The 12,492-nt window shown below is 36.3% G+C and overlaps 1 protein-coding gene across 2 annotated transcripts in view; it reads left to right on the forward strand.

Annotated features, from left to right (window-relative positions):
* Dok6 (docking protein 6) overlaps positions 1-12,492 on the forward strand; it is a 528,294-nt gene that overhangs the window by 233,474 nt on the left and 282,328 nt on the right. For both annotated transcript variants that reach the window (XM_060376955.1, XM_060376954.1), the window contains exon 3: positions 10,210-10,324. In XM_060376955.1, coding sequence (XP_060232938.1) covers positions 10,210-10,324 — 115 coding nt within the window. The remainder of the gene's footprint in view (positions 1-10,209; positions 10,325-12,492) is intronic.

The following is a 12,492-nucleotide window of genomic DNA, read 5'->3' on the forward strand; positions in this document are numbered from 1 at the left end:
ATGCTGTTGCATATATAAATAAACAAGTATACCAACTTTATTTTAATTTACTCTGGCATAGTTGTGTGTAGATCTTGGAATGTCTAAGCCAATGGGAATCCTCAGTATTGATGCTAGATGCTAGACTACACAGGACCACCGTGTGTTTGCTAAAATCAAATCAAAAGAGTCACTTCCTAAAAATGAACAAAAGCACCATCTCCTTGTAGGAGTGAGTGATAGACAAACTATGCTCACCCTGAATTTGTAATCTGTCTTAATGTTTCTCAAAAATGAACCATTTAAGTTCATCTTCCATGGAAACAAATAGGTTTATTTAGAGAAAAATTGTGGAAATATGAGTTTTTGAAACAAGGACCAAATATAACCGGGCTCAGGGGTATTTTCTGAGACTGTTTCTCCAACCAAGGACCATGAATGGATATAACCTAGAACCCCTGCTCAGATATAGCCCATCGCAGCTCAGGTTCCAAGTAGGTGCCGGAAGGGGAGGAGGACCTCTCCCATCAGTGGACTTAGAGAGGGGCAGGAAGGAGATAAGGGAGGGAGGGTGGGGTTGGGAGGGAATGAGGAAGGGGGCTACAGCTGGGATACAAAGCAAATAAACTGTAATTAATATAAAAAAATAATAAAGAAAAAAGAAATATAAAAATGAATGAGATTAATGAATTATTATGCTGTAAACTAAAGTGTTGATATTTTCAATTTGGTAAATTTGTGTATTTTTAATGACCAAGTCAAGATGATATAAAAACATAATGAGTAAAGCACATATGAAAATTGATCTATCCAGTTTGATCTAGGAGAATAAGAAAATATTTATTTTCTTATTCAGACACTTCTACAACCTTAAAGAGCATTGGGTAATTTTTTAACTTATATATTTTATATTATTTTTTTATTTTTATATATTAATTACAGTTTATTCATTTTGTATCCCAGCTGTAAATCTATCCCTCATTCTCTCCCCATCCCACCCTCCTTCCCTCATCTCCTCCCATGCCCCTTTCCAAGTCCACTGATAGTAGAGGTCTTCCTCCCCTTCCATCTGACTCTAGCTTATCAGGTCTGCAAGCAGTCCTGATTAGACCTAATAAGCATTGGGTAAATTATAAGCAAAATCCAATACAAATAGCGACAGTTCACTTAAAATGCTCTTCATTTAATTTTCAGTTTCTTAACTCTATACTCAGTGAGACCTTATGTACACTTACAAATACTTTATCTAAATAACACATTATAGCGGACTGAATTCTGAAGAATAAAAGAGTATCATATTGTCATGGAATAAGACAGACATTAAGAGTTTTGCAAACATATAAGAAAAATCACATTACTGGGGATACTCATTTCATTTTTAAAACAATTCCTTTTATTTTTAAATATGATTTATTGCACAAATATAATGGTGCATGCCCTTAAACTCAACCCTGGTCAGGGGGGACAGAGTAAGCAGAAGGCGGTAGATCTCTGTGAGATCAAAGCCTGAAACAGGCCAGTCAAAAGTACATGGGGAGACATTGTCTGCAATAAATAAATACATATTAAAAAGTAAAAATAAAAAAGAAATCAACCCAAACAGGTGTTCATGGACCTGCTGAATCCCAAATCCACACCACACTCTGTGACAGGACTAAGGCATAATCATCACTAGGTCACAATTTGAGGAATAAAATACTCTGAGTTCATATTTTTGGTTAGTTGAAAATGGGCACTGCCATGCTCTTCACATCATTTCCAGAACAAACAAACATGATTTGGGAAAAATAAATAAAATTTCTTCACCATAAAATGAAAGTGCTACTACTTTTAAACATATAAATAAGGAACTTTAGATTTTCAATTTTCTTGATCGATTCAACTTACCAAAGCTGAATCAAGACCAGGTAAATCAATTAAATAGTCCTATATCCCCTAAGGAAATAGAAGTGGTCATCAAAAGTCTCCCATCCAAGAAAAGCCCAGGACCAGATGGTTTCAGCACAGAATTCTACCAGACCTTCAAAGAAGAGCTAACTCCAATTCTCTTCAAACTCTGCCACAAAATAGAAACAAAAGGAAGACTACCAAACTCAGTATATGAAGTCACAGCTTGGTACCTAAACCTCATAAAGACCCAACAAAGAAAGAGAATTTCAGGCCAATCTCCCTTTAGAACATTGATGCAAAAATACTCAACAAAATACTTGCAAACCGAATACAAGAACAAATCAAAGATAACATCCACTATGACCAAGTAGGCTTCATTCCAGGTATGCAGGAGTGGTTCAATATAAGGAAATCTATCAAAGTGATCCACCACATAAACAAACTGAAAGAAAAAAAAAACATGATAATCCTTAGATGCTGAAAAAAACATTTGACAAAATCCAACATCCATTTATATTTAAAGTATTGGAGAGATCAGGGATACAAGGCTTATACCTAAGCACAGTAAAGGCAATATACAGCAAGCCTGTAGCCAATATCAAACTCAATGGAAAGAAACTTAAAGCAATCCCACTGAAATCAGGGACAAGGCAAGGCTGCCCACTCTCTCCATATCTCTTCAACATAGTTCCAGAAATCCTTGCTAAAACAATAAGATGATTGAAGGAGATTAAGGGGATACAAATCAGAAAGGAAGAAGTTAAAGTATCACTATTTGCAGATGATATGATAGTATACCTGAATGACCCCCAAAATTCTACCAAGGAACTCCTACAGCTGATCAACACCTTCAGCAAAGTGGTTGGATATAAAATTAACTCAAAAAAATCAGTAGCACTCCTGTATACAAAAGACAAAAAGGGCTGAGAAAGAAATTAGGGAAACAACACCCTTCACAATAGCCACAAAGGACATAAAGTATCTTGGTGTGATCCTAACCAAGCAAGTCAAAGATTTGTATGAAAAAAACTTCCAGTCTCTGAAGAAAGAATTAGAAGAAGATATCAGAAGGTGGGAAGATCTCCCATGCTCATGGTTTGGCAGGATTAACATAGTAAAAATGGACATTTTACCAAAAGCAATCTACAGATTCAATGCAATTCCCATCAAATTACCAACACAATTCTTTACAGACTTGGAAAGAAAAATTCTCAACTTCATATGGAACAACAAGAAACCCAGAATTGCTAAAACAATCCTCTACAATAAAAGATCTTCTGGAGGTATTTTCATCCCTGATTTTAAGCTGTATTATAGAGCAACAATACTAAAAACTGCATGGTACTGGCATAGAAACAGAATGGTGGATCAATGGAACTGAATAGAAGACCCAGAAATATACCCACACACTTATGGACACTTGATTTTTGACAAAGGTGCCAAAACCATACAATGGAAAAAAGACAGCATCTTCAACAAATGGTGCTGGTCTAACTGGATATCTACATGTAGAAAACTGCAAATAGATCCATACTTATCACCCTGCACAAAACTAAACTCCAAGTGGATCAAAGACCTCAACATAAAACCAGACACATTAAATTGGTTAGAAGAAAAAGTGGGGAAGACCCTAGAACTCATTGGTACAGGAGACAACTTCCTGAACAGAACACCAACAGCACAGGCTCTAAGAGCAACAATCAATAAATGGGACCTCATGAAACTGAAAAACTTCTGTAAGCAAAGGACACTGTCCTCAGAACAAAACGACAGGCAACAGACTGGGAAAGGTTCTTCACTAACCCTATATCTGATAGAGGGCTAATATCCAGTTTATATAAAGAACTAAAGTTAAACAGCAAAAATCAAGTAATCCAATTAAAAAATGTGGAACAGAGCTAAACAGAGATTTCTCGATAGAGGAATATCAAATGACAGAGAAACACTTAAAGAAATGCTCAATGTCATTAGCCATCAGGGAAATGCAAATCAAAGGACCCTGAGATTTCACCTTATGCTCACCAGAATGGCCAAGATCAAAAACTCAAGTGACAACACATGCTGGAGTGTGTGGAGAAAGCGGAACCCTCCTGCACTGCTGGTGGGAATGCAAACTTGTACAACCACTCTGGGAATCAGACAACTAGGCACTTTCTCAGACAAATAGGAATAGCACTTCCTCAAGATCCAGCTATATTGCTCCTAGGCATATATCCAAAAAGCCTCAAGTACACAATAAGGACATTTGCTCAACCATGTTTGTAGCAGCTTTATTTGTAATAGCCAGAAACTGGAAACAACCCAGATGCCCCTCAACTGAGGAATGGATACAGAAATTGTGGTACATCTACACAGTGGAATATTACTCAGCAATAAAAAACAATATGCAGGTAAATGGTGGGAACTGGAAAAGGTCATCCTGAGTGAGCTATCCCAGAAGCAGAAAGACACACATGGTATATACTCACTCATATAGACACATAATATAGGATAAACCTACTAAAATCTGTATACCTAAAGAAACTAATCAAGAGGGAGGACTCTGGTTAAAATGCTCAATCCCCATCCATTAAGGCAAAGAGGATGGATATTAGAAGAAGAAGAAGAAAACAGGGAACAAATCAGGAGCCTGACACAGAGGACCCCTGAAAGGCTCTGAGATGCTGAGACTTATGGCCAACCTTTGGGTAGAGTGCAGGGAATCTCATGAAAGAAGTGGGAAATAGTAAGACATGGAGAGGACAGGAACTCCACAAGGAGAGCAACAGAACCAAAAAATCTGAGCACAGGGGTCTTTCCTGAGACTGATACTCCAAACAAGGACCATGCATGGAGGTAACCTAGAACCCCTGCACAGATGTAGCCCATGGCAGTTCAGTGTCCAAGTGGGTTCCATAGTAATGGGAAGAGGGACTGCCTCTGACATAAGCTGATTGGCCTGCTCTTTGATCGTATCCCCCTGATAGGGAAGCAGCCTTACCAGGCCACAGAGAAGACAATGCAGCCACTCCTGATGAAACCTAATAGACTAGGATCAGAAGGAAGGAAAAGAAGAGCTCCCCTATCAGTGGACTTGGGGAAGGGCATCTGTGGAAAGGAGGAGGAAGGGAGGGATTGGGAAGGAAGGAGGGAGGGAGCTACAGGGGGGATACAAAGTGAATGAAATGTAATTAATAAAAAATTAAAAAATAAAAAATAAAAGCACAGAGTATGAATCTTACATATAATTTTATGGTAAACAATAAATAAATTTAATTAATGATACTAAAAAATAAGGAGCTTTAAGATCAATTATGTACTATAATATCATATATATTTATATATAAATAAGTATTAATTTTGATGAAAAAGTAAAATTTGAGACTGTCTTTCTTTTCCACTCCTTATTTACACCCCAAGTGACATGCCTGTGATGTTACCACCCAAGAACTCACATACTAAATATGTAGGGATGAATTGGAGAAGAGGGAATAAGGGTAAGATTTGGTCATACTGTGTTCATGCATAAAATTCTCACACAATAAAAAATAACAGAAATCTTCCCCAGAGCCTTTATCTCACTATTGTGTTTTTGATTATTATATTTATGTGTGTGTGTGTGTGTGTGTGTGTGTGTGTGTGTACATGAGTGTAGTGCCCATAGAGGGCAAAGGCGGTCTTGGATTCCCCAGAAGCTGGCATTATTAGAGACTGTGACCCTTCTCATGTGGGCTCTGTTAATCAAAGTGGGTATTCTATAAAAGAATTACACACTCTCTTCTGTATATCCCTAGAGAAAAGGTTATCTGTCATCTTTGACATTTGTGTATGTAAGCTCACGAATTACTTAATGATAAAACTCTTAAATGACAGTACAATAACATCAGTAACCAAAAAACCTTTACTTATGTTTCAGTGTCTTGCACTTTACAAACCTAAATATTTTACATTGTTTGCCAATACATCTGCTACCTGAGACCTAAGTAGCTTAAATTATTTTAGTTCCATGTTAACTTCATGTTTATTTCATTTACTTTAATGTTTTGATTAAAAATGTGAGCACTATGATATGCTGTCATAGAAATGTAAAAAAAAAACAATTTTCAAAAATACATATAAAAATTTCAAATTAAAAAATTTTAGAATTGAAAACTCCATGATTTCACAATTTTAATTCTTTTGTGTTGCATTGATAGTTTTTAGAATAATAACATACATATTTTTATTTTAAATCACTAAAAAATATTTTAAAATTTGTACTTCATTAAGTATATACCTTAACCTACAATATTGTAAATTTAAATAATATTGATAGCGAAAAATGAAGACAAGAATTTAGGATTTGTTAGATTTTTCTCTTTTTTGCTTTTGTAATTTTTATTTTTATATTAATTACAGTTTATTTACCTCGTATCCCAGCTGTAGCCCCCTACCTTATTTCCTCTCAATAGCACCCTCCCTCTCTCATCTCCTCCTTGCCTCTCTCTAAGTCCACTGATAGGGTAGGTCCTCCTCCCCTTCCATCTCTCCCTCCCTAGCTTATCAGGTCTCATCCAAACTGGCTGTGTTGTCCTCCTCTGTAGGAGAAAATAAAAAACAGGACAGGAGCCTACCACAGAGGGCCTCTGGCAGACTCTACCTAGCAGTGTATCAAAGCAGATGTTGAGACTCATAACCAAATCTTGGGCAGAGTGCAGGGAATCATATGAAAGAAGGGGGAATTAGTAAGACCTGGATAGGACAAGATCTCCACAAGGAGAGCAGCAGAACCAAAATATCTGGGCACAGGTGTATCTTCTGAGACTGATTCTCCAACCAAGGACCATGTTTGGTTGTAACCTAGATCCCCTGCTCAGATATAGCCCATGGTAGTTCAGTATCCAAGTGGGTACCCTACTAAGGGGAACAAGAACTGTCTCTGACATGAACTCAGTGGCTGGCTCTTTGATCTCCCCCTGCCAAAGGGAAAATTTATTAGATCTTAACCTAAATAGTTAAGATTGAGATTCTTTTAGAAATCAAATTTTATATTTCTCATTGGTGTTTTTCTTTCCCTGCCTCTCCTTAAATTCTTACATGAAAGAGGGTAAATCATCATATTGTTGATGGACAAACAAACAAACAAACAAACAAACAAAAAAAACCCCAGAAACCCTTATTTATTCCAGAAAGTATAAAAACAGTCTGCTTGCAGATGTTCTCTGTATTTCTAAATGTAAAATTTCCAGGAGAGGAAGCCTTTGTTTGAACTCTATCAGTTGTCAGATTGCCTGAGGCTCTGATAATAGGCATTCCTTTGTGCCTAAGACATATCTCAAATGCATCTATCATATTAGGTTTTTTATTTTTGTTATGGCGATTAAAAAATAAAGTCCATAATATCTGCTATGGTATTAGCCTACATTTGTAAATAAAAATGTTTGTGCAAGGCTCCTGACACAATTGGGTTTTTATATTATTGGCTTAGTATGTGTAAACATTTTATATAACTCTGCAACAGTACATGACATTTATTGTCACATTTTACATTAATTCTTTTTTTGTGTGTGTGTGTGGTTTTTTTTTTTATTTTTTATTTTTTTTATTTTTTTAATTTTTTTATTTCTAACAGGAACTCAATGACTGGCTCTTTGGTCTCCCCACCCCCGAAGGGAGGAGCAGTCCTGTTAGGCCACAGAGGAGGGCTTTGCAGCCAGTCCTGAAGATACCTGATAAAACAGGATCAGATGAATGGGGAGGAGGTCCCCCCCATCAGTGGACTTGGAAAGGGGCACGGTGGAGATGAGGGAGGGAGGGAGGGAGGGACTGGGAGGGATTGAGGGATCGGGACACGGCTGGGATACAGAGTTAATAAAATGTAACTGATAAAAAAAAATAAAAAAAAATTACATTAATTCTTAAGAAACACTTATTCATTCTTTTTAGACTCAGTTGGACAATATTATTTGTTTAGGTGGAGCTAATAATGTTTGGAAATAATATCTCTTTACAAATATAACTTCAATTTATTTTCTTAGAAGAAAATTTGTTTTAAACACAATTTCAGTCAATTATCCAATCATTTAAAAATTAAAGAGCTATACTACATATTTGAGAACATGCTTTGGTGTGCTTGAAATATAATATGTTAGTCACTGTTCCAAAAGGGAATTTTCCTCTTTCTCCAAAGAGTGTTACTCCTCAAAAGTAATAAAATATTGGTGTGCAGTTCTTGCTTGGAAGGGAAATTACTTTCATGTAGGTGATAGATAGGAAGAAGATTTATAAGTAGATGATGGAATGTGTATGCACACACACAAATAAATGCTTATACTAATGACAATTTTATTATATCTAAAATAACTATTAATACAATTTTAATGTTTCATGTTAATCTTAAGATTACCACAAGAGAAAAGCAGACATGAACAATGTTGTATGAGCAGACCATGACTTCTCTGTGGTATTACATTTTGAAGCCACTAAAAATCATCAAAGGATAGGTGAAAAGTAGAGCATAGCCTCTTAAAATGATAACTACATAATTTTATTTTGCATATGCCATTTTATATAAGTAAAGACTTTGGTCAGGAACTGATTATTTTAACTGTGCCTATATTATGGAATCCTGATCAATATTAGCAGTGTTATTTTCAAATATAAGGAAGAAATTATGAAATAATCCTGTGTATTGTACTTAAAGCAGAGTATGATTTATTTTAATAGTTCCAAGTTTGATAATTCTAAACTCTATTGAGTTTAATGGAGTTTAAGTTCTTAACATAATGGGATTTTTAAATTATTCGTCAAAAAATTGACGCATGTATGATAAAATGAAAGCATTGTTAGTTATACAAGTAAGTCAAAAGAGAAGATTTTTATCAAAGAAGTTACCTTACATTGATCCCACTCAAAAGACCAATAAGTACAGAAGTGAAATATCTATCTGTACATTAGAACCAGTTTTGTTTCACCTGCTTACTAGGTTGTGTAGCACTGGATAGTTATTGTAATGGCTGGTTTCATGTGTCAGCTTACCACAATCAGAGAGGAAGGAGCTCCAGTTGAGGAAATGCCCCCATGAGATCCAGCTGTAAGGCATTTTCTCAATTAGTGAGCAATGGGGGAGGGCACAGCCCACGGTGAGTGGTACCATCCCTGGGCTGATAGTCCTGAGTTCTAGAAGAAAGCAGGCTAAGCAGACTATAGGAAGCAAGCCAGTAAGCAGCATCCCTCCTTTGCCTCTGCATCAGGTCCTGCCTCTAAGATCCTGCCCTCTTTGGGTTCCTGTCCTGATTACCTTCCCTGATGAACAGCAATGTAGAAGTAAGCCAAATATAACCCTTTCCTCAACAACTTGCTTTTTGGTCTATTGCAGGAATAGAAACCTAACTAAGACATTTTCTGATCATCAAGTTTCTTTACTTTCTTACAGTGATGGCCCTGAGCTCATTGGGAATTCATCAAAGTTGTATAAACCAGGTTGAAGATTCTAGGCCATGGAAAGGCTCATTTCCTCATTAGTAGTGTGGCTATTAAAATGTATAATAGAGGTGGAATAGTAAATAGAATATACTGTGCACATGTGCAAAACTGTCAAGTAACAAAATTCATTGATAAATAAACAAAAGATCATATCATGAAGAAAAGTTCAGCATGCATCAATATCCCTCCTTAGGGTAATTTTATTCCCAAGATCCTTTAGTGCTCTTGGTATCAGAGAGCTAACAATCATTAGATGTATTTCTTTTGGGTTCGTGCTTTTGAAAATGATTGATACACAAGTTCCAAAACTATTCTTTCACACACTGGAGGCCTGGAATGTTAAATTTTCTATTTAGCCTATAGACAGGAGTCAGATGCTGTGTTGCTTCATCTTGTCTGGAACTTGTATGATCTGAGAGTGTTCGGGAGAGACTTGTTGCTAAACCTCATCAATATTCAACAGATATTTAATGAGAACTCTCTTTGTATCAAATTGTTATTGCTTTCTGTGGATGCAGAATTAATGACAGCACAGCTTCCATGAAACTATTCTGAATTATCGTTAGACTATTTCAAATATAGCGATCAATATGAGCTCTAATCAAAACTGAAAGCCTAATAGAATACATTGTTTTCTTTTTTACTGTTTGTGGATAGAGTTATTTCAAAATTAGTACAATGACCCATTGGGAAGTGCTTAGGGGCATATGGCAGTGATAATTGCCCTTTTTGTTTAAAGCACTGTAATGTAACACATATACTATACATTAAAATAAAAATTCTTTTCTTGTTCAAGATATAGTTCAGTGGTAGAATGTTCTCTTAGCCTTTACAGGCTCTGGGGGCCTATCCCCAGAATTTGAAAAGTAAAAAGAAAAAATATTTTTCTCTTTCAAGGTAACTGAACTGCACAACATCAAAAATATAACCAGGCTGCCTCGAGAGACAAAGAAGCATGCAGTGGCAATTATCTTTCATGACGAAACATCAAAGACATTTGCTTGTGAGTCAGGTAAGCAATTTCAGGCCCATCTACAGCTTGAGGAGACTGAGTTGCTTCAGAGACAACGACTCAGAAAGGTGAAGCCACATGGAAATCTGAATAGGATGGCATATTGCAATGAGAATGTGGGGTAGCAAGCTTTGCAAGAAGCTTGACATACTGATGTAATGTGGAAACACATGTGTTGGGTTTCCACTGTCTTCTCTTTGCTGGAGCTTTGTTGCCAGGTGGCCTGTGGACTAGTGGGCTTTTGTTCAAGCTTTGAGAATTTATGTAACAGTACCTGGGAGATATTAAAGGTCACCTTGTGATTTGTATTCTAGGTTTGGCAAAGTAGAGCTCTGAAGCATTTTCTAGTGTAATAGTAACTCTGCCATGAGAAAGCACACCTAAGATCAGCCTGTCTCCCCAGACACTTGAGAATAGAACTTTAGATAATGTGTTGTTTTCATGGAATTTTGATACTATAAGTCAATGTATTTTAGATTGAATTTTAGCATGCCAGTTCATAAAACATTATGACATTATGCAGACACAAGCAGTTTGTCATTTGAACCTACATTATTTTTCATGGAGTAATCCCTGTGCTTTGTAACATATTAGTCAGTTTATTGCCTTTTAAAGACTCAGCTCAGTGAAATACTGTATTTGTTCTGTAATGGATATCTATAGAAAGGATGTCCAAAATATCTAAAGCCTTGAAAGATGTGAATTTAAAAATAATAGTGAGGTTTTTAGAAAAGCTTTGATATAATTTTAAAGGATAGATATGACTTAAAGTTTATCAGTTTAATTAATACAAGAATATATTCAAAGAGCGATAAATCACTCCTCGGTTTCCTATCAGCTGGCTCTCAAATAAGGTTCAAAATATGAGAAAACATACAGCATGCTTCTTTTCACCTTTTAATTTTCTAAAACATTTGTAAGAGTGCATATTCTCTGTGAATGCTCATATATCTATACATATGTATATAGTGTTGTGTGGTATGTTTTTCCAAATTGCAACATTTCCTAGGAACTGCAATATTTGCTCCAGGAGAAAAGAAAGGCTCATGAGCCTCAGGAGATAAAGAAAAGCTCAACAAAGGTCGAATATAAAGGTGGGGGTGGGGACAAAAAAAAAAAAAAACACGTCACAGGTTATTGAGGGCCTCTAAACAGCAGTGTGAATTTGAGTAAACCGTTGTTAGGGAAGGAGACTCTCACCAGCCAAACTGGGAAAAAGTTTTTCATACAGTGGAGCTGCCAATAGGCTGCATGGAGAGCTCAATGGCTGCCGTTTTGGAAGTCATCACCCATGCTAGGGTAAACTTTCTGGTAATATGGCTGCTTTTGTGTAATCATCCATCCTCTTATTAATAAGCCTAATTAAAAACTGATTGGTTCACCAAATTTGACATTGCTGGAATAATTAATTTAGTCTGTCATGGGCTGCTTTTCTCGGATAAGTTAACATGTGTGTGTCTCATATTTTCAGAAACAGTATATCACACAATACACAGACACATGTGTATGCACATACCCAGTTTCTTCCCAAAGACCCTTACTACAATGTCTTTCTTCCTTATTACCCATGATCACTTCCTCGGTCTGATAAAGTTTATATGTCAAAGGGTTGGAGGAAAAGTAGATATTTCTTTGTATTCTGATACTTAAAGACATTTTAATGATTTTGTATTAAGTATATACTACACATGCATTCTGTATTTGCATCATCCTATATGCCTAGACTGAAAACATCCAACTCCTTCATACCTTGATACTGGTGCATTCATTCTCCTAAGTAAGACACAGCCCCATGTGTGCATCTGAACTTCTTGGAGTCTTGACCTTGAAATGAGAAGTACAGTCTAACTCTAGAAATCAAGGCAGCAAGGAGCCCAGAGAGGAACTGTGATACCACACAGGTGGCGTCCAGGTCCTCCAGCCTGAGCATCACATCAGTACTTGAGACTCAGTACCAACAGAACATAGTTTTCTTAATGAATTGAATTCGAAGTGCATTTAAACAATCTCCGGGATGGCCATAAGAAATTAGAATTTAAAATAAAATCTCCTAAACGTCTAAGAGTATTCCCAAATATTTCCCCACAAATAATTGTTTTAAAAATAAAAACTAAAAACACATATCTTCAGTTAAGCAAATTTTTGTCAACTCATATTCATTAAATGCT

This window comes from Meriones unguiculatus, chromosome 2 (assembly GCF_030254825.1).
Source record: "Meriones unguiculatus strain TT.TT164.6M chromosome 2, Bangor_MerUng_6.1, whole genome shotgun sequence".
Classification (NCBI taxonomy): domain Eukaryota; kingdom Metazoa; phylum Chordata; class Mammalia; order Rodentia; family Muridae; genus Meriones; species Meriones unguiculatus.